The sequence below is a fragment of the Epinephelus lanceolatus genome, chromosome 2, assembly GCF_041903045.1.
Source record: "Epinephelus lanceolatus isolate andai-2023 chromosome 2, ASM4190304v1, whole genome shotgun sequence".
NCBI lineage: Eukaryota > Metazoa > Chordata > Actinopteri > Perciformes > Serranidae > Epinephelus > Epinephelus lanceolatus.
In genome coordinates this window covers 24820163-24843242 of record NC_135735.1, presented here as the reverse complement: position 1 = coordinate 24843242, position 23080 = coordinate 24820163, and the positions used below count along the sequence as shown (strand labels likewise).

At 41.2% G+C, this 23080-nt stretch overlaps 1 protein-coding gene across 1 annotated transcript; it reads right to left on the bottom strand.

Moving 5' to 3' along the window:
• Positions 1-743: 743 nt before the first annotated feature.
• LOC117270796 (polycystin-1-like protein 2) lies at positions 744-22312 on the bottom strand. Its single transcript, XM_033648722.2, has 41 exons — positions 21997-22312; positions 21246-21404; positions 20968-21156; positions 20207-20317; positions 19003-19150; positions 18694-18923; positions 18195-18605; positions 17975-18102; positions 17738-17876; positions 16838-17036; positions 16003-16114; positions 15772-15913; positions 15408-15620; positions 14200-14342; positions 13857-14036; positions 13597-13734; positions 13127-13273; positions 12925-13049; positions 12709-12829; positions 11346-11474; positions 11035-11260; positions 10700-10890; positions 10368-10598; positions 8218-8319; positions 7892-8070; positions 7612-7758; positions 7306-7505; positions 6732-6958; positions 6430-6646; positions 5871-6343; positions 5618-5714; positions 5393-5533; positions 5124-5309; positions 3700-4030; positions 3463-3596; positions 3254-3381; positions 3006-3166; positions 2607-2817; positions 2386-2487; positions 1219-1350; positions 744-1129 (listed from the first exon to the last, which is right to left on the bottom strand). The coding sequence occupies exons 1-41, from the start codon at positions 22310-22312 to the stop codon at positions 959-961; spliced, it is 7467 nt and encodes a 2488-aa protein (XP_033504613.2). The 3' UTR covers positions 744-958.
• Between the last annotated feature and the right edge of the window lie 768 nt (positions 22313-23080).

The following is a 23080-nucleotide window of genomic DNA, read 5'->3' as shown; positions in this document are numbered from 1 at the left end:
CACAAACAGGATCTATACATGCATTAAATGGAGAGATGCCAGAGCGTGGGGGCCCCTCCACAGTGCCAGGAGGCAAACTGGCACCTCTCTACTCTGGTTCCCAAGCCAAGTCCCTATGGACTGCACAACTGCCGTCCAAGTAAACCAGTAAAGTGATTAAATTTAAACATCAAGCTGTCTATATACTGTATTCAGTTTCATGGCACATTAATACAACAGGTGAATGACATGAGAATCCCATTGAAGTGGCAAAGAGGCATTAAACTGCACCTGGCAACAGAGATCAAGTGCACACCCATGTTTATGGTTCACAGATCTCCAGATCTTATTACACATTACTATCTATTTTGAATATATGCAGTAAAATGATATCTTATTGAATCTGATTACATCAGGACGTAATAGCATCATGTGCCTGAACTGACATATTTAATCACTTGTGTTTGTTGTCTAAATGTGAGTGATGCGTTGTATATGTCTTAGATACCTTAACTGGAACTTAAACTAAAACTAAAATGTTTAAGCTAAATCTTCCTCTTGTTTCGTAATAAGCAATTGTTATAGTATCACTGAAACTGAATATAACTCATATTTGCTTGTAATAAACACAATATACATTACTATAACATCTTGCTGAGTATGCTACTGACAGATTTAAGCTGACAGCTGATGGAAGCATCCAGGAATAATTATGTTATGGAATAAAAACACACTGTACAAGATTTTGTCACACAAATTTATTTGCTTAACAAAATATAATGCAGCCTTAACACAATGCCTCAGTGCGTAATGTAAGGGTCATGCTCAGTTCCTCCGTTCTCTTAATGTTTGTGCTTCTTCTACTATAGTGACAGATCTGCAGCAGTAAAGAGAAATGCTAATAGTTTACAGACTTACTAATATTCAGTCACAAAGCAACAAAAGCAAAAATTTAAGCAAAGCATTCTGTGGGAACTTTTCAACCCTCGCAAATATTCCCAGTAGAAATGGTTGAGAGTCCGTTATTGAAAGCAGATGAGACAGCTGCCCTCTCAGCTTGGCAGTCGCCACTTTGTTTCTTACATTTGAGCCCAAACAAGCTGAAGAGTTTCATCAGCATCAGGTCCACAATCTCATCCTCTTCTGATGGCTGTAAGAACAGTGAGTAATATGCACAACTCTGTTAAGAGCTCACTTCTTCTACAGAAAGACTTGTCAGACTCAGCATGGGCGACTTACCTCGTGATGGATCTGCTCTTGACTGAAAGCCACCAGGATGACAGAGATGAAGAGGTTGAGCACCACAAAGGTCATGAACACGATGCAGGAGCCGATGAGGAAAGCACCAAGCACTGGATTGTAATTCAGAACCTGACAGACAGGGAGAAACACACACTTAAGAAGCAAACTGGTTCACAACAATCATGTAGGCCGACATGTGGGAATAAAGAGCCAGAGGAATTCAAAGTTACATAACTTTGAAGAATAAATGATTGCGTCATGGATAATAACAGACATCTAACCAAGATATTATTGATCACAAGCAAGATGGGCAACAAAAAAGGAACTGGTACAAGACTGAACCCCCTACTACAGAAAAATTGATAGAAATTATGAGACAGATTTATACTATGAAAAAAATGATCAGCTTAAAGTGAGAGAAAATGTTTTTTTGTTAGTAAATGGAAGAAATGGATGATTTAAAACACAACTGTAACATGTGGTATTGGATTTTGTCTGTAACTGTATGACATGTGATGTTTTTTGCTATAATGCAATATGTTTTGACCTGATTTGCATGCTGTATTTTATTGTTGTTTTTTTCTAGCATGCCACACTGTACCGTTTCTTAAATAAATAAACACAGTAGAAAAAGCTTAGGGACTAACTGAACTGAATGAACTTCAAGATACTAGATACATATATACCTTTCCTTGAAAAGAAAAAGAAAGAAAAAGAAGATATACCCAAAATACACACACACTCACAAACAGGACCTACACATGTTAAATGAAGAGATGACAGCTGTCCTGAGCAGTTGTGGGTTCAGTGCCTTGCTCAAAGGCACATCAGTAGTGCCTAGGAGGCGAGCTGGCACCCCCCCCCACCAGTCCACGCTCTATGTTTGATTCGGACAGGGACTTGAACCCATGACCCTCTGGTTCCCAACATAAGTCCCTCTGGACTGAGCTACTGCCCCCCATTTGTAACCATGACTGTTCTGTTTTCACATCTGTTTTTTTGTTTTTCTCTCTATCTTTCTGATTGTGGAGAGAAAATCATATAATATACATGATACTTGTGGTTGCGTAAACAAACTAAGAGTCAATAAACATTAAAATTTGAAAGAAAAACTGGTCAGCTGCCATAATTTACTGTGGTGTAGTGAAATAGTCTCATACTAACCTCTTCATAGTTAAAAATGCCAAGCTGCAGGCTGACCATGGTCTGTGCAGCATCCAGCAGAGTCCGATAGGAGTAGAGCTTCCAGCCATACATCAGATTAGACTGAAAAATTGAAAGTTTATCTGTGTTAGTAACCACATTTTCAGTGAGACAAGATCAAACGGGAAGAAATGCAGAGACTCCAGCAGCATGTTGATGTTTAACTGTGGGAAACTGCTCACAGCGATGGAGTAGGCCAGGAACATGATGGTCATGACCACCAGGAAGCCTGAGATATCAGTCCAGGCTCGCTGCAGCGTGGCCGTGATCATGTGCAGCTTTGGGTTCAGTCTCAGCAGGTGCCACAGTTTGACTGTAGCCAGCAGCACCAGGAAGGCAATCAGATACCCCAGCACCGCATCAGCCTTGGCTGTCTCATGAAAACTGGCGTACCTGGAGACAGGGCATGAGAGGACAGAGCCTTGTTTAAACAATGTATTGAAAAGGGTTTGAGGACATTAAAGCAAAACTTTCCTATTTATTGAGTTGAAATTCAATTAAAATAACAGATTCTGTGTGCACATATTTATTTCCAAGGTTAAAATCACACTTCTATTGGTTGTATTTTTCGTATTGCTCACTGGTCTTTGTTGTTCTGGTAGTACTCCATGTCCCGCTTTCCTAGTAATGTCCTCTTAATGAAGACAGACAGTGCGCTCCAGCTGAGGATGATAATCCCCAGCTCGAGCAGGTTCCACTTACTCTTGAAATATGCCCATCTCTGCTGCTTCATCAGCTTTCCCTGTCAGGAGGGGAGGAGTTTGTTTGAGATGTAATTACTGTTATTAGCGATGGTGACAAACTCAACGTCCAAACTCAAAATCCACACCTGAACGAACATGTAATAAATGATGAAGAGGAAATAGATGGCCTCAGAGGCCATGACAAAGATGTGAAGGCCGCCGGTCGACTGGTAGAGACGCACACTCTGAAGCTCGCTGCGGAACTGGAAAGCCCCTGGAGAAAACACAAAGTATTCCTATAACAGTTACAGTTTCTATGTAGCTCCCGCACAGTATCTGGACATGGGCTGCTTACCTATGGCTGTGGTCTCCAGCATGAGTGTGACGATGCAGAAGAGGTTGACGTTGGCATTATACACAGTGAACTCCACAAAGATCGCTTGGGTGTACACATCAAACCAGGTGTTGTCATAAAGGTACTGAAGGGATCTACATTAAGACAAGTATAGTTAAATGACATGAATTATAAATGTTTTCCATAAAGGTAAATCATGCAGGATTTAAAAAAAAAAGATTACATTATAATGCCTACCTGGTGGAATTCTGTAAATCCGGCCCCAGATCCACCACAAACCCTCCTCCTCTGTAAAGCTTCACTCTGCCCCAGATGGGGAAGGCCCTAAGTTTACCCTGAGACTGGTACGTCCACGGGCTGTGATGGTTCAGCGAGGTGTTATCACCCAGCGAGCGGCTCCAGCCTGGACCATAGGAGCCCATGTCCTCCAACTCCCACGAGTACGGAGCGTGACAGTCTCGCCCAGACTGCTGCATGGACGGAGCCACCTGGCAGGAGTCCTGGTGCACTCTCACCTGGCGAAGTCGAGCGTTACCCACCAGCTTGGAGTTTCCGTCTGTGATGAATCCTGTGACAAATCGTTAGGTGACAAGAACAAACATGTTCAAAGGAAAGACCTGTTGATTAAAGGAGCAGTGTGTACGATTCAGGGGGATTTAGTGGCATCTAGTGGTGAGGACTGTAATCTCTCAATACAGATTCTGCAATTTACATTGTAGAATCTGTCGGCAGCCCTGTGTGAAAGACGACTAGAGAGGGGGGAGGGCGGGGCTTTGAGTTTGGACAATGCTGCGCTTTAGCCAATCACAATGGAGGCGGCGTGGCCAAGACGTGCAGGTGTCCCCAGGAAATGCATACCTACAGAAACAGCAAGCTCCGCGTCCATAGCGACCGCTCCACCCAAAACGCCGTCTCGTCAACGTGAAAAAAAAATCTAATAATAAAATAAAAATATTACAACATGATTGAGCTAACTGGAGTAGTTTCATGTCGTATCCGACAATGGGAGGCTTTTAACAGATGACATCCTGATGTTAGTTTTGCTAACTGTCCCTGTCAGCTGCAGCCACTGATGCTTTCTAGACGTTGTGATTTCCCATAACTGAATAAATACCACACATAGCAACACAAAACTGCTTTGCTAGCTCAATCATGTTGTAACTAAGATATCCACTGGAAAAAATATTTTATTCACGGACCGTTTAATTAAGTTATTACCTTATTTTTATACAGTCTATGGTTATTACAGACACCGCTAACGGCTAACATTAACAGCTAACGGCTAGCTCAGCTAATCTACGACAACCATGTTATTAATTTCAAAACATGCACAAAGAAATAGTAACGTTTGTTCAATCACTGTGTTTATAGACTTAACAAACATCAGATTATCTACACGGTGATATAGTGACGTGAAAAATGTGATATATAGCTAAACTCTGCTGGTTTTCTACCCGAAGTATTTGTAAACAACACGGCGATTCCCTGGGGGCACCGCTGATCGCCGAGACCCCTGCACTTCCGTTAGTCGAAAAACTCCGGGCTGTGCCTCCAGAGGTAAAGGAAGAAAAGAAAAAAGTGTTGTTTTTTTTTTTTTTTGTTAACGATGGATTTCCAGATTGTGAGGATTGCAGATTGAAACCAGTTCCCGACATACTGACCTGGGTACTCTCCAAACAGGTTGCTCAGCAGAGTTGTATTTGCCCAGTTGAACACATCCTGAATACTCATACTGTCTGAGATCCCTTTGCTGAAGCTCTGTCGAATGTGTTGGGTGAGAAAGTAAGCGTTGGGGTCCCTTTGACCGTACGCCACCAAGAGCAACATCCACATAAATCCCATGTAGGCTGCATGACAAACAAATGTCTCACATCAGCACCACAAACCGTATCATATTGCTTCCCATGTTGCATCAAAGTGATTTTCCTACCAAGAATCTCCCTTATGAGGGCGAAGACCTTCTGCTCTTTAATCATGTTATTCCTTATCTTCTCAATGTCAGTGGGAGGAGGTGGCTGATAGAAGCTGCATGTGCTGTCTCTTCTTGCTGCACGCACCGCATCAAGATCATCTAAGAGGAATATTGTACTGATAAGTTTTGTTTGTTTTCACACAAAACAATGCGACAAAAATGTAAAAACTGGAAAAAATGTACCTGTGTTTCTTAAACTGTCATCTATCTGCAGCTCTCCGTACTCCTCCTGGTCAACTTTCTTCAGAACGAGAGCGAAGAAAGCAGCAAAACCGAGAACCTGTGACAGAAGATGTTCGGTCTTTAATACCATTGTACTGGGAGACAAAAAAGTCTACACTTTAATTGGAAACATCTAATGAATGACCTTCTAAACGTTTGCAGTACTAGCCATGCTATCCTTGTATGTTCTGACTATGAGCTGTAATGTTCTCACCTTCAGAGGCTGAGTGATGAAGAGACTCTCAAAGAAGGAGACCACCATGGAGATAAGCCAGCTTATAGAGCGATCTTTCCCATACGTCAGCCCGTACATCATGGTGAAGTATCCTGACACACCGCTGGTTGCGATCACCAGTATCCAGCCGACAAACATAAACCACCAAGGCAGCCCTCCTTGACAGCACTTCTTGGCGGAGTCTCCATTAACGCTCTCTTCTGGACTGGGGCTGCGGTCCCCCTGGTCTCCCTCCAGGCTGGACGAGGGGAGGTGGTACTCAAGAAGACCCTTCATCCCGTGAACCTGCTGCATGGCTCGGTTGTAGCTGTCTGGGTTAGGAAAACGAGAAGGTCCCAACAAACCCAGCTCCTTCTCGACATGACGCAGCTGCTTGTACAGGTACCGACTGTTGCTGGTCTTCTTCTGGACTTCATCTGATGTTTTTTCAGGGCTCCCCCACACGTTGTTTTCTGTCCACGCAAAATCAGTGTCAGTCAGTTTGGATGTCAAATGCATTATGCCAGTATTTTGTTGTAAACATTCTTGGGCTGCTCACCTTGTAGATTCACTGCACGTAAACTGAGGATCATAGAGCGATCCCTCTTAGAGGCGTCAGTGTAGAAGTCTCCAGCCGCTCCGTTCTGCTGTCTGATGATGTCCTCCACCAGAGACAGCAGAGTGTTGATGTCTGCCGGCTGACCAGGTCGGAGCTCCAGGTGAGGCAGCGGACTCTTCATGGCCTTTGAGAGTGACTGAGCAATTCTCTTTATGTCCTGAAAGAAAAACCACATCCAGCACTTTAGACATGTGGAACAGAGGAGTTTTTATCACTCCCAAATCACTGATCCGTCACCTCACCTTGATCACAGTGTCTGGTGTGATGTCCTTCAGCTCCTTCTGAGGGGAAGATGTCTGTGAGGGAGAAACTCGACCAGTCTTTCCTTGTTTAAATGAGTCTGTTTTGGCGCCTTTCTCTCGAGGACGAGTGTTTCTGAAGATACTCACGATAAGGAGATTGATGGGAAACATGATGATTGAACTTTGAATTCCAATCATAACCTGTTGCCAGGTGAACTCGATGTGACCTGCAAATAAAGTGGTCTTTTAAATCAAGCTTAAATGGATAGAATTGAAGCCATAGGCGTAGATTTGGGAAGGGGGGCAGGGGTAAATGCACATACTCTATGCAAAATTCAGTGTAAAAACCCATCAGAAATAATTTCCATGTCTGTATGAAGCTACAGAAAGCAGGTTAGTGCTGAAAACCTGAGATAATCACATCTTTCCGGTGTGTTTAAGGGGAGAATTAGAGTTGGATTTGAACGACTAATGTGAAAATATATTATTATATAGTACAATAATCTGATTTTACATCCTACTGACAGAATGTAGAGTCTGGAGAGCTTTGAAAGCTTTGCATTTTACCACCTACCCAGGTCCATGGTCTGCTCAGAGGGGTCAGTGGGGATGCCCCAAAACATGATGCTGGTCAGCATGGTGCACAGCAGCAGGGAAAAGCAGCAGGACACTCGCTGCACACGTGTGAAAGTGCTGCAGGGAGGCCGACTGATGACAGAAAACCAGATGTGACCGTCACGGAAATCTTTGGCTGTCTTCATGAAGAACAGGTTACTAGAAATACGTATAGGAAAAAAAAGGGACACAGAATCAATACAGATACAGAATCAAGTCAAATTCCTTGGTGGTGTGTTGTTATTAGATCCATGGCCAGTCTTACCTAAACCTCTTCAAATCCATCTCTGTGGCCACTGGGAAGACCTTGTCAAGAGAGCACTCTCCCACATCAACAGCCAGCCAGGAATTACACAGGAAGTGCCACTTCTGACCGCTCTCTAGATCCTGCACCGTTACTTTGTTGACATACCTGTATGACACATCTATCATTATCCCTTGTGCTTATACCAACAGTACAACTCAAACTTTAATCTAATGGTTTAAAGGTCCAGGTTTCCTAGCACCTAGTGTCATATCAACACGTCTTTCCCTCTCACTCATACCATGCAGGATGTGCTCCCGAGTTGTCATGCCACAGCCTGATGCTCTGCAGATCTCCAAGTGAAAAGTGTGTGGTCAGCAGGAACATGTCCACCCCACCCCTCTCAAACACAGGCTTCTTAGGGTCTGTCAGGTGATGGGGCTCACTTTCTCCCTCTGTGCCCAGCAGAGTTATTGTCACCTAAAACAAAACAAAACAAAACAAAAACAGTCAGTCAGTCAGTCAGGGTGAACAGACATGTCGAGTTGTGTGCATCATGAATGTTGTGCAACAAAAGCATCAGACAGGTTTTGTGTCTGAGTCTCCTTTACACTTAGTCATACTGACCTGAGAGGAGGTGGATGCACCGTGCCGATGCCCTGTGCCGATATTCAGCATATAATGATACTCAGCCAAAGGGTCATTATCCTCGAGCACTGTTATCTTGACCTACAAGTGAATGGAAGACACAGCATTCAGGGATCAGTGTCAAGGTGAAGGTGTTAAATAACTCAGTATCAAATTTAAGGTAAATAAGGCAATGAAAGGCATTTAGATCATAAAATGTTTGAATATTTTGGTTTTTTATTGTGAGTGCATTTAGTAGTGGGTCAGATCAGGTATTTTTTACAAGTACTGGTACTTTACATGAGTATTTAGTTAGTAATTAATGAGACAATATCACACTTAATATTTCTTTAAAGATACACTATGCAGGATTTTCCTAAAAACAATGTACAGACTTATGCAGAAGTAATTCCTCCCAATCATTACTTATGACCCACTATGGTGGAGTATTTTCTGTCGAAGCTCTGCCGTCTGCTTTCTCATTTTGGTCTTATTTTCTGTGTTTGGGACGTTTATGTGCGTGTACCCCCACAGCGCTCTAGTGAGGTTGGGGCTTTATGAACAGGTCGCATTCAGCTACCAGACAGTAAGTAGCTGGCAATCAAGAGACACAGTCCCAAAAAAACCCTCTAGTATAGCGAGGCAAAACGGTAAAACAGAATGAATCTGGGGTTGGCTTTTACTTTCACTTTTGCTGGCGAACGGTAATTGGTAATCCTGCATCATATACCTTTAACTTCTACTGATAGTTGTAGTCACATGTTACATTATAGCAGTGATTCCCAATATGGGGGTCTCAACCTCAAGAAAAGAGGATTCACCAGCACAGTTATATTGAGTTTGGCTTCACGGAGGCAATAAACAAAATTAAGAGTGAATGTCTCTGTTGCAGTGACAAATTGGCAAATAAATGTATGAAACCCTGCAAACTGAAGCCACACCAGATTATCAAACACCCTGAGATGTGGGTCAACCCAGTGAGTTTATCCTCAGAAAAAGGGAAGTTGTGGTGACAAACAGGCCTAAGAACATTAGGGAAAGTTTTGCCAAGGCTGACAGTGACCAAAAGCAGGCAACTGTTGCATCATATGATTGCCCTCTCCTTATTGCACAAGCCAAAAAGCCACACAACATTGGTGAAACGCTGATTAAATCAGCTTACATTAAAATGGAAATAATGTGTGGACCTCACATATTTGAGACTGCTTAAGAACACGGCGAGAGACTGAATCTACAGAATAACAAGAAATGTTTAGAACGCAAATCTGAAGATGGCCTGTTTTCTATAAAGTTTGAAAGATTGTGAGTTATCATCAGTACACGAAGGTGTACATTGATAAAGGGGGTAAAGGGGTCCCTTGAAGGTCCAGTGTGTAGGACTGAGGGGGGTATATTGGGAGAAATGGAATACAATATAATTAGCATATTTTCATTAGTGTGTAATCACGTGAAAATAAGAATTGTAAGGTTTTTATTAGAAAAACCTTAGAATGAGCTGTTTATATTTACAAAGGGAGCAGCTCCTCATCTATGGAGATCGCCATGTAACACCACCATGTTTCTACAGTAGTCCAGAATGGACAAACCAAACACTGGCTATAAATAGGGCCATGCGCATTTTCTTGTGGGCCACTGTAGTTAGCAGCCTACTCGCGACAAGAGTGTTGGAAGACCACTTATTTTTTTAAAAGTGAAACCGCTTTATGCAGTGTTTTAGCGGTATATATCATAATGCTTGTTTGATTGGGAGAGGAGATCTCTGCAGGTAATTCGGCACCTCCTTATCAAGGAACACTGATGGAATTCCAGCTTGGAGAGGTTAAATCTGGTTGCAATCTGCAATCCTCACCGCTAGATGTCACTAAATCCACCTAAATCTTACACACTGTTCCTTTAAGAAAAAGGTTGGGAACCACTGAAGGGGGTTTAATGCCCGAAATGTACAATGAGGTCATAAGATTTGACCCACTGTAAGAGAATAATCAGGCCTACTAGAGACATAGCCAGAAATGCTACAGGTTACATAGTATAAAGATTTTAATTGGTTTATTATGCTGTGGCACTGACACTGAGTATTTCATATTATATGTGTGTGTAGGTAAGTCTGAATTACACCTTAGAGTAAGAGTAAGAGTCTTTATGGGAATTACCTTGGCTGAGTCCTGGATGTCTTTCCTGCGTGCCCACACAACCACCAGGAGATAAGCAACAAAGATGGCGCCCACAAAACACACCACCACAGGATTGTTAGTGAATGTAGCGAAAAGTTCTGCAGTGCGTGACACATCCACCAAGTTCGGCATGACAAAGAAGGAGCTGCCAAAGAATGTTAAGTGGTTACAGAGGCACTGGGTGACCAGAGGCGTGGTGAGTGGACCAACCTGTAGAAAAAAGACAAACAGTTGGTCATACTTCACAGCTCCTTTTTCAAGGATGTATCGATGCAAACTCTGTGGATGTGTTTTGCTTTTTTCTTGCTCACCCTGCAGCCATCTTCACTCCAATATGACCCACTTTCATTCCAGTATTTGCACTGGGCAGCGATGGAAATGACAGTGACAGTGGCATTGATGGATTTGACACCTGGCTCAACAATAGGCTTCATGACAAGGTAGTGCTTTCCAGCTTCTGCTGCTCTGTCTTTGGGACTCAGCACCCAGGTGTATTGTTCCTCTGTGTTAAAATTACATATATGTTCATATACAAAAACACAAACATGTATGTATGTATGCAAATGCTCTCACTGTGATATCAGTGAACATAAATGTGACTTTCAGCCAGCTCTACCAAAAGAAAATCTGGCAGTTTTAATTTTACCTTCTTTGGCACTATCTAGAGGGATCTGAGTCTTGGCGACATAATTCTCATCATTTGGATAATCTTTAAACCCCAGGAATAGCATGAAGGAGATGTTTTCAGACGGCTCCATTTTCAGCACCAGTGTTACATCCGGCGAGGGGACGTCAATTATTAATGTGCTGAAATTGGCCAGATCCAGGACTGTGCTGTTCTCCTGCGCTACGTCAAGCCTTGGTAGGAGAATCTGAAAACCCAGAAAACACATTATTCTAAACTATCTACCAATGTTTATCAAGGGAGAGTAACTAAAAGTCTAAAACAAATATTACCTCTATCTCTTCGGGTAGGTTCTCTACAGGAATGACAGTACCGTTCATCCTGGTGAGAGAGACGGATCCGACAGTTCCTGTGATGTTTTCCTCCTTCCAAGAATACGGGTTCTTCTCAAAACTCATCATCTAGAAGGAGGAGGACATTCACTGATATAGATAGATAAAATGAATTGAGCAAAACAGTAACTAAGATTACTTAAAGAGACAGTTCCCTCCAACGTCAAAAAATATATATATTTTCTTCTTACATGTAGTGCTATATATCAATCTAGATATTTTTACCGAATGTTTGCCTTTGTCATATAAAACGGAACTAGGTTTGTGGTGCTCAAAGTGCCAAAACAATACATGTGAAAAACTCAACAGCAATGTCTCTTTCAAGAAGTTATGACCCATTTACTCCGGACAATCCACAGACCTTGTTGTGAGCAGTTTCATGTAGGAACTACTTTCTTTCTATCCAATTACACGTGCCAACTGTATGACCGCGCAGAGGGATACATGCATCTAACATCACTGAGCGAGCTAATGTTACAGCTCAGCTGAGGAAGATGCCATTAATCTTTACATCTCGCCCTGTTAGAAGCACGAGCCTCTCCTCCATGAGTAGAAACATGCTTTCTTCTGTGCAGTTGGTGGGTGTAGTTTGATCAAAAAAAATAAAAAATAGTTCCTACACAAAACTGCTCACAACAAACATTCTCTTGAATAACTGGGACATGATTTCTGGAAACAGACATTTTTTGTATTTGTATTTTTTTGGCACTTTGAGCACCACAAGCTGAGTGGCATCTAGTTCCATTATGTTCAAGAGAAGGCAGACAGCTCTACGGCTGATATGGCCAACAATCAGCAACTCACACCAAAACAATCTAGAATGGTATATAGCACTACAGGTATGGGGTAAGAGGAAAGATTACTTTGTAAGTTTTGGGGTGAACTGTCTCTTTAAAGGAAGCAAAGCTGATCTAATCTGGCCTTTATCTACACATTTTGCTTCTTGTAAACATATGGCTCGGTATTTTTCTGTCGAGCCCATAGTTTTAGATCATATCAGATATTAATGTTTTAGACTCAACGCTTCTCTCTTCCATATTTGAATTAGCTTACTCAAAATTTCAAGTATTGGCCCAAGAGAGTGCAAACATTAAAGGTAAGGAGGCAAATTTGTAACTGATCCAAATAATAACTTCACTATAGTTTTTAAACTGGTCCAGGCATTATGGATGTTCAACAATACGGTAAACATTACCTTACACTGTCCATAACAATTCAAAATTATATTCAAATTCAATTAAACACACTTGGAAAGGGTAATATGATGACAAGAATCAAGTGTCTGCACACTACACACACTTACTCTGACATCCACTGGCTCCTCTGGAGACACAATATGAGCAGGCAGTGTTGGGAAGGAAAATCTGGAAGAGCTGTTCTTCTGGACATTTATGTCCTGCATTTGCATATTTCCTGGAGAGACTCTGCAGGAAGCACAAGCAAAATAACCTCAATGGTTTCAGCAAAACCCCAGCTTATTCTTACATACATGCTCGAGCCAGTGTCAGTCATCTCTTACCTGTTGACATACACACTGATCTGACCAGAATCAATGATGGCAGGGTCCCCATTCAGCTTTTTATTATTCAGCAAAGCACTTTGAACATTGTTTATCCCAGACAGAAGAAAATCTGAGACTTTTTTCTGAGGAAAACACATACAATTTGATTTGGTATCTGAACAAAGATATTTAGCAACACTGGTGATGGTTTTGTTCTTACATTTGAGGACACATTCAAAATATTACTGGCTGCTTCAACTATTGGTGCAGCTGCTTGCACGACTTCTCCGTCATCTCCGTCGTCCTGATTAACACTGATAGTGTTGAGGGAGGAGCTGAGGTCTACCAGTAATGAACCTGCTTCTTCCTGGAGGGGAAACACAGCAAGAGAGAATGTTCCAGTTAATCTGTGTACAACTTTTAAAAGAGCTGATGAACATCATACACAGTGCAGCACATTAACTCTCATACATGAGCTCCAGAGAGTCCTGAAAAAAGTTGAGGTGCACATTTTCTTTCCCTTTTTCCTATTTGTTTTCATTTGTGACCAATTCAGACTTAAGTCTCCTTTTACAGTGGCTTAAAAAAGTTTTCTCTTCAGTTTCTTGATTAAAAAAGGGCATTTGTAGATTTCTGTCAGATATAACTGCAACATTTTTCATCACGCTGTAGTGTTCTGCAATACCGTACTTGAGCAGCGGGACTGAGCTCGTCTGGGCGCTGAGTGAGTCCGGCCACAGCTCTCGCCGTCACTTGCACTTTCTGTGTTGTGTTGCTGGGTGATTCCATCAGAACTGTGGTCATTTTGGTCAGCATTTGCTTTCTGAGCTGAAAGAGGAGTTAGTGCTGATTACCATCATGTAACTCTTCACTATACACAAGTTGTAAACCTCACGGATATATCACAGCATTATGTTACTTCAGTTTCAACATCCACCCCATTCTGTTACCTCTGCTCTTGCATCCTTCTGATCTTGGCTGTCCTCTGTGTTCAGCATATCAGACACAGAAGTAAATATTTGTCCAAGTGCTTCACCAGAGAGAAGACCCTGCTGCTCTAACTGGCTCACAGTATCCTCCACTGCAGACTGCAGAGCCTCCACAGAGGCACTGGAGCTGGTTTTTCGTACCTTGAGGAACAAAAACAGTCACTCTGAATTATTCAGACTTTCTAATCCTCCCTCTTGGAACTGACCCCCCTCAATTAACACTTCACATGACTTGAACTGGGATAAATTAATGCATACATGATGATTTTGCACACAGATACATGATTACTGGTAGATGACAAACCTGAGTGGTGACAGCTGTGGTTGCTTTCTCGTGTTCATTTTTCACAGTCACCACAACAGACAAGCTGTAATTATTGTTCTTATCTCCGAGAGGCAGGAAGACAGATTTCACCTCATTAGCGTTGCTGCAGCGCAGATGTTTGCCTTAAAGACAAAAGAGACAATTTAGCAAAACTGCTGTGATGAATTCTTCATCATTTATCTGCCTACAGGTTTTAAAATGGCCAGTATGATCTAATGAAGTCGTCACCACTCATACTTTGATGATGCGCAGCAGCAGAGGGAAGACGCTTTGCAACCCCGGGCTTTCCTCAGCGTTATACATACTTATAAATATTTTTGAGTGCTAATGAATTCATTTGCTTATTTCATGATTTTGGGGTCACGGCCATTGTACTCTAAAGAAATTTAAGTTAAGCTCACCAGTTCTTTTGTTGGGCTAAATGGCCAAAGCATTGAAACTGAAACAGGCACACATTTTTTACAACAAAGCTAATTTTTTCAAAAGTCAGCCATCCTTGTCAAACTCATTCTACATTTGTTTTTATCTGCGACAATTTTAAAATAGCTCAAAGATCCACTCCAGACAGGCAGTATGACATAAAAAGTAGTCTGCTTTGAATAATATTTTGTGTATGAACAAAAAGAGCTTAGTCACCTAGGTAATAAAATCCTTAAATTACACTGATTCCCCCTCCCTCAGAATCTATGAATATGAAAATACTGATCAAGTTTAACCATGCAACAAGAGTGCAATCTCAGCATATGCCCATAGAAGTTTCCACATCCCATCAGTGAAAGTTTCATACTGGATCAACTGGCTTCTGGTTGTGATAGTTGTAGGTTCATATCTTAACTGAGTTTCAAGCTGAGCACAGAGAAACTTCTCCCTTTCAGGCAGCAGATGATGTTAAAAGAGACCTCTGGCATCAAACTCCGCATATACATCAGTCTGCATCGTGAAGTTCAAACATTCAAGTCAGGTAACAATAAGCAAAACACATTTTGAGTGGAAGGGAAAGTTAAATCTCGGTCTCACCAAACAAATAAAAACTTTTCTTACTCTCGGAAACTTCTGTAACAAGCATAAAACAACTAATTGAACTGTTTTCTCCTCACTTCCACCCACTTCATTCTCCTTCTTTCTTTAAAGTCTGCCTCCTAGCTTTTTTTTTATAAGTGAATTAAATCAAAAGACAACATTCTCACCCGTGTCTGTCTTTAAGCAGTAAACACAGCCGGCAGAGCAGAAAGAGTTCACTGTGCAGGTGATATCAAAAGCATCGAGAACTGTTCCTGATGTTGGAGAGATGCTGCATGAGGGGGATGTGGAGTCTGCAGCTGCATCAGTTGCAGCTGCTTCAGTTGGCTCAGGAGCTGGTATTGGAAAAATGTACCTGGCAAATCCTGGCTCATTCTTGCCTGCACCAAAGAGAAACATACAATTTGTAAATCGATTTATCAGCTTCTTTCAAAGCCAGAAAGTTTAAGCAAAAACTTATGTAAAAAGTTATGTAGATTTAAACACAGCACTGGTTTCAAAAGGCTGACAGACTGCGGGATGAAAACGCACCATAAGCAATCACACTGATGTTTTGCAATGTGTCCCTTGAAACTTTTAAATGTTGGCTGTGAAGAGTATATTCAGTGTTGCCATCCTGCCTCTCAATGGGTGGCCTTCTTCCTGCTTTGGAGTAACATTTTAGGAGGTCACCCTGGAAAAGATCATCAGTTAATAAATGTTTGACACATTAATCAAATAAGTCTCAGTTTAAAATCAATTTAAGTGGTGTTCCTGACTCACCTCTTCAGGTTTGGGGTCCTCAATAAACCAACCTACATGTGGGCAAGTTCTCACGCAGCTCAGTTTGAGCTTCACATGGTCGTTCACATTTATCGAAGCGCAGTTATCACAACTGCAAGTGTAAAGGAACTGCATTAGTGTAACTGATTCCAGTTAACCCTTTAAAACCTGGAGCAACATCAGTTTTCTTGTGCTGCTTTCAGACACCTTTTGCAAATATTTAAACCCTTGAGCTTTGAGCAAATTGGTTTCTTAAAAAAAAAAAAAAAAAAACATGGGAAAAAAGGCAATGAGCATTTTGGTGGGAAAAAAATTGCAAAAAAGAAAAAATAAAGAACTTTTTTTTAGAAAATTATTTAAAAAAAATACGGAAAAAAGAAAAAAGCTAGGGAAGAAACTAAATTATTTTACAGAATTATTATAATTTTATAATATTGTAAATATTATAATATATTTTCTATATATTATATATGTATATGTATAATACTTTTAATATTTTTAGCATATTTTTTATTATTTAATAATATTTAATTTTTTTTTTTTATTACAATTTTTAGCACTCTTTCTGGGTCATTTTAACTTTATTTCATCCTGTCTTTTTTTTTTTTTTACTAATATTCTTGTTTTTAATTTTCTCTTTTTACTAATTTCTTGCCATTTTTTGGGTCATTTTTTTCTTTTGCTGCTCATTGCTTTCTTTCCATGTTTTAAGAGAAATTAAGCCAATTTGCTGTTTGCTCAGGTTTCAAAGGGTTAATATAATAAGCTGCTTACAACCTGCAGAAAAATTATTTTGAGAATACGTAAGCATTCATTGCAAATGGTCCCTTTTTACCTGATGCTGACATCTGTAAATTCTTCTGGAGCAACAGTGATGCACTTTGAAGCTGACGCAAGCTCAACCCATTTCCTAAACCAGGTTGATCTCCCCACGGTTAGAACGTATTTGAACATATCAAAGGGATCTGGAAGGCAGTCTCTCTCAATAACATGAGTTTCATCCTTTGTTTTGTTTCTGCACTTGCAGTTTTCTTCTGTACGAAGAGAGGCAGAGGCAAACATTAAAACAGCACTTCAACAATGAAGAGATTACAGTAACAAATATCATAAATCACAGTGTCATTACAGCATGTTTACAGGGGATGAAGAAAATGAAAGGAACACAGGGCAAGCCAGTACGAGACCACAACTAACTACAGCTTCAGAAATGACATGAAAATTTAATCAACAACTGTCTGACAACAGTGAGTGTGTTCACATGTTAAGGATGTAATAATGCTTTCCACAGTAATGAAACTGAAAGTCAGACAATAGTAATGTTGAAACGAAAGTTAAAGTTTGCATGGATAAATTGTATTGGCGCTCTCATCATCCTTTACTGGTGATCAGAAGGAGAAATAAAAGCCAGCTGTGTGGAAAAATACTGTGTCCACACAACAGGGATTATCCTTAAAGATTCAAAGTCACACTCGCAGACAAATGATACCTGGGTACTGTTTAAATCATGTATACACAAGGCTGAATAACAGGTTTGCCATGTTCAAAGTAAAAGTCACATCTTGACTATGATGAAAAATCAGGAGAAGACTAAAAACAGGGCTCACAGTGTGCACAAAAAAGTTCTTAAAATGGACTGTCTGTGTGTTCTACTTGTGTTCATCCCCTGTATTCACTTTAATTATTGGTTTAACTCTTAAAAACTTACACTCATTGGTCATTTCTTTGTAATACTTACTACATTCCCATTCAAATGTGAGTCCTTTCCTGGGAAATGATTTAGTTCCAGTTACGCTCAGTGTGACATTCTGAGTGTAGTCGACCAAAGTATCCGGAGTGGCAGTTATTTTAAAGTCATCTATGCTCACACTGCCTGTCTGGAGAGGAAAAGAAAGTCATTGTGCTGTAACAGAAACAAGCAAATAACTGAACATGCTCATATATCATTATTGTTTGACAGTAATCTTCCACATACTGTGTTTTTATGTTCATCTGGTGAAAAGTCTGAGTAATTCTGGCAAGCCCAAATTATCTTCTCCAAGTCCACATCCACCTCAGAGGCAGAGAAAGCATTCACGGCTCGTACCTTCACCTCCAGCGGCCCTTTACCAAAAGAAATTGTATTCAAGAGCATTAAATACATGTATTATGCACTTGTTCTCGTTTAATTGCAGTGTGGCTTAAGCTGTACGTACCTTCAACTGGGCTGGAGAACGTATAAGTTTGTAAGCTGCCGCTGAGCATGTCTCTGGTCTCAGAAATCGTGTCCCTGGCTCCACTCAGTGTGAAGAGCAGCTCTACAGGGGCTCCTCGCTCCAATGAAACACCAATGATGAGATCAGGAGAGTCTGGACACGTGTCTTCCTCCGCTATCACCGAGGCCTGCAGGCCTTCAACGGGCTCCAGCAGACACAGCTCCAGAGCAGTGGACACTGTGTGGACTGTGACCTTGTTAGAGGCAGTCAGAGTAAGGTTGTGGCAGCCGTGTCCGAGCCTCTCAACCACACTTGCACTCAGTGTAATGTTGTGGGGTGTGATCCCGCTCTCCACTGATGAGTTTGCAACCAAGTGGCCTTCATGTTGGATTGTGTAGGAAATATTTGTACCTAGTAACAGAAAGAAAAAAATCAAATCATGAAGTATTTTGGTGGTTTATTAGAAACACTGATCCCCTTCAGTGTTAGACTGACTCACCTGCCTCTATCACAACCTGGATCTGAACAGGCCTGCCATGAAGAGCATTGCATTTGGTGCCACCTGTTGATGTATTCCTGCTATAGCACTCAATGACACCAAACTCTCCAATGGGCTCCTGAATGGTTATGACTTTCTGAGCTGTGACATGCCAGTCACTGGTTGTGCACTCTACTATAACCATGAAAACACCTGGACGGGTGAATTTGTGCATCACAGTGCTCTCCATCCTGTGAGACAAGTAATGTAACAGGTTAAATGCAGTTACATGACATATCTATCTATCTATCTATGTAAAACTTTGCTCACTCTTCTGGGCTGTACGGATCAATAGTGTGGCCGTCTCCAGCGTTCAGTGTGCATGTGAGGTTCCCCTGAAAAGGATGAAGGAGCCACTTCACAGTGATGGTGACATTATCAAAGACAGCCGCCAGCTTGCTCATCAGCAAGTGGAGTCCTGGTAGGAAATCACATACGTTAATTTTCAATCATGGAAACGTTGCTTCAGACACACAACGAGCCTGAGCCTTTCATCTAGTGTTGTAGTACGCTACTGCTGCTGTTGTGGTTGATTGGCCTTTGTCTCAAGAGCAGTTTTTGAAGGTCTCAATCTCGTCTCAGACTCGACCACATTTTTACTTGGTCTTGTTTTTGTCTCAGACTGTAAGGACTCATGAGGATTTTATTTCAGCATCTGTCAAGACCACAATTGCTGTGATGTCACTAAATTGCCTGTGCAAAAAAAGGAGTGCTGAATAAAGATGTTTAAGTTGATTTCAGCTCCTTGGTGTTTGTTTGCTCTCAGAAATCAAAGGAAGATTCCCACACATAAAATTCACCTATGCACCTCTGCAATTTCTCATGGTACACTTACATTCACATATATATACAATTATATATGGCAGTAAAAGAGGTGAATGAAGTGGAATCTTTTGTTTTCTGCGGGTGTCGTTATGGGATCATGGATCTTTCAGATCACTTTGACTGGTTCGCATGTTTTACAGGTGTGTCCTGCAGTGTGGGGCTAATACTAGTCTGGTCTCGGTCTTGACTTGGTCTCAACCCCTATAAGTCTTGGCCATGGTCATGGTCTATGTTTAGGTGGTCTTGAATACAACACTACTTACACTACATTACAACATAATGCATCCTGAAGTGAACTCCTGGAGTGAAATTTAGCTTGAGAGGCTACATAGCTCTTGTGATGAAGTAAATTAGATGTCAAGGATAAGAAATGTGTTAGAGTAACATAAAGAGGAACACATGACATACAGTACACAATGTGAGGCTAACAGCATCAACCACAATTATGGCTGACCCCAAACTAGCTGTGAACTACATCTACCCTGTGCAGATGTAAGGCAATTAAACAATAAATATATCTATAGTTACTATGGATGAAGTTATATTACACAATCTGCTCAATCTAATAATGATTTTATGTTTTGTGTTACAGGGACAAAGTCTATGTATGTATAGTGGAAGTTTAAAAAAGAAAGATTGTGCATCTGACCATGTTTGCAGTGGTACTCTATGGACAGGTAACTTCCCAGCACAGGACATGGTTCACCAAAGGTGCTCAGATCCACTGGAGACTGGCAAGCCTGCAGTCCATGGCAGTGGGCTGGAATGACACATAAATCAAGTGAATGATGACATGTTGCTGATTATCTGGATTATTTTCAATTTTACTAATTGAGAGGCCTTTAAAAAATACTGTTTCAGTAGTTTTAAAAAGCAGGATACCATTATAACCTTCTAATGAGAGGGTCTAATAGTTCTTTAAAGTGGCCTATTAACAGTAAGGAGAAACACTATTCGCTTAGTACTTGCATGAACTCCTCCATCATAACTAATCCCACACTGATATGAATGTGAATGTGTATTCATCCCAGAGTCCATCTGTTCAGCTCAGAGGAGGGGATTTGCCTAATGTCATTTCTGGAAGTGTAATCCTTTTGTCTGCTCTCACAGGGCAATGATGGTTTTTGTGTTTGACACAAAGCACGAAACAAAAACGTAGCTTGTGGTGATTTTAGCATCTGGCCCTTTTGTTGAAGTGGCTTTAACAAAACTGAAGATGTTCCTATAGGTTTTACTGTAAACACAAATATTCCTTTAAACAAGGTACCAGGTAGCAAGTTAAATAAATATTGTGACATGTAAATAAGGAGTAACCTGATATATACTCACTATTAGGTTTGCAGAATATAAAAAAGCAGGCTCTCCACATTTTATATATCATGTTAATTATCATGTTAATAAAAAAAATACCTGTTACAGAATCTATCACATCTATCCAGCTGCACTCCTCCTGTGAGGACGTGGGCGAGGCTGTGAGTTTGGATCGGCAGTAGTGAATTGTTTTCCGACCATAGAAGCTGTCATCTATCTCTATAACTTGACCAGAGCCACACTGCAATGTTGCATTTTGGCCGTCACATGCGACAGATCTCCCAGAATCTGAAAAAAAAAAAAGAAGAGAATTACATAAGGAAAGCAAACACAAAATAAGTTTAATAGCCTATGTTAATTAATTTAAGAGTGTATACCAAACTGGCAAATAAAGTTCAGTTCCTGGCTGCAGTTTCCTGGGGCCTCCCACTGGAAGCCTGAATGTTTCAGAATATGTCCACAAGCTGCTCCTGCATCTGGCGTGTTCACCCAGTTGCTATAGCTGACATCTGAGCCATCCAGCCACGCAAGGGAAGCTGGGAAAGGACAAAAGAAATACACCATTTAATTGATTCTATTTTGAATTCTGATACTCAAACAAAATGCTTCAGACAGATGTAATCACCACAGCGTTAAGACAAGATGCATTTAAGGGATCATAAAACAACACAGCAAATAGAATAGATTGAGCTGGTGACAGGGTGAAAGAATGATAAAGACTCTGTCTCTCTGAAGGGACATAAAGACACATTTGTAAATCAGACCACCTGACAGCGAGCCTATTGAAAAGTTCAAATGAACGAGGAATATCTCTCAGTCCACCTGCTGCTTGAGGGAGATATCCAAATGTGCCAGTCTTCTAACAAATGTCAGTAAACAAACACGTTACAGAGCTATACAATGGACACGCAAGCTGCCTAATGAGATAACAGCTGTGGTGATAAGCTACATATCTGACATTATTCAATACAATGACAGATGTATCAAATTAGCTGTTAGGTCCTGAAATAGTAGGTTTCAGAGAAATCTAAAGACTTTATGAATAACTTTGCACTTGTGACTCAAATACATATAAGCTCACTATAAATCTATATACAGCTATCAGAGGTCACCAACATGCCCTCTCACCCTCAGTGGCAGCAGAGTCGAGCGTGAGGTTTGGAGCTGCGGGTGCCAGCCCGAGCCACCAGTCCTTCTCCGGGTCCAGGTGTTTCTGGAGGAACTGCTGCATTTCATCATTCAGAATGAAGGCTAGGTGTCCTCCGCCTCGCTCACACCACCCCTGGGCACTGAGGAAGGATCGCTGCAGTCCCACAAACTCGTAGCAAGAGCCGTCAAAACCCTCTTGGTAATCTGGGCAGGACAAAGCTTCTGTATCCTCCTGAGCATAGCAAGTGAGGAAGAGAACCATCAAAGTCAGTGTGGTGACAGCGGTGCTTTCCATTGCTGCATCTGTACACTGTTCAGACTCTCTGGTAACATCATGTCTTTAAAGGGTACTGACGTCAGCAACTCTGACACCAGTCAGGATGATTTCTGACATTAGGATTGCTTCTTTGATGGCTGACCAGCTTTGTGTTGCGCCCATAATTCTTGTGCACAAACAAATGCTCAGGCCTGTAGTGAAAAGGAACCAGAGCCCACTGTCAATAGTCACTGATTACTCCTCTGCCTCCATTAATGCAGGCTCCACAACCTGCAGAGAGAGATAAGCCTCTCATTCAAACCTGTTCTTACCATTAAAATGTCAATCTGAACTTTAAAAAGGAGCCAGAGGCGCCAACTGTCTCATGGGCCTGTTGTTGTTCAGACTGACTGTAAGGATGAAGTAAAAACATAAAAATTAAAACGTGTGAACCTTGATTTTGACATGAGGTTAACTCCCTTACTTAACAATATAAAAATAATGTGTTAAAATGTTATTACTATGATGAATTCCTCCCATATGGAAAGAGCAGCAGACCTATGGGAGACAGACAAAGCCCAGGTGTTACTAATAACATAAAAGCAACTGCATTTCATTGAGGTATGCCAGCTCCAGGGATCTTTTACAGGCATTTTTCAGAGAAGACGTTTTGACATGTAATGGCAGGAAAAGCACAGGCGTAAATGATAAAATTATGATTGCTTAATTCCAGGGTCCTGGTATTGTACGTGTTGTCTCACTGTCATGGCTTACATGGACACATGAACAGATCAGAGCCATCATTAA

What these genes read in the sequence shown, in the direction of transcription:
- LOC117270796 (XM_033648722.2), bottom strand. Translation starts at nt 22,312, where the DNA reads ATGGAAAGCACCGCTGTCACCACACTGACTTTGATGGTTCTCTTCCTC. An exon ending in TGTGATAGATTCTGTAACAG is followed by an intron (nt 20,318 to 20,967) that starts GTATTTTTTTTA and finishes GTGTCATTCCAG; the next exon opens with CCCACTGCCATGGACTGCAG. An exon ending in GATCCGTACAGCCCAGAAGA is followed by an intron (nt 18,924 to 19,002) that starts GTGAGCAAAGTT and finishes CTTGTCTCACAG; the next exon opens with GATGGAGAGCACTGTGATGC.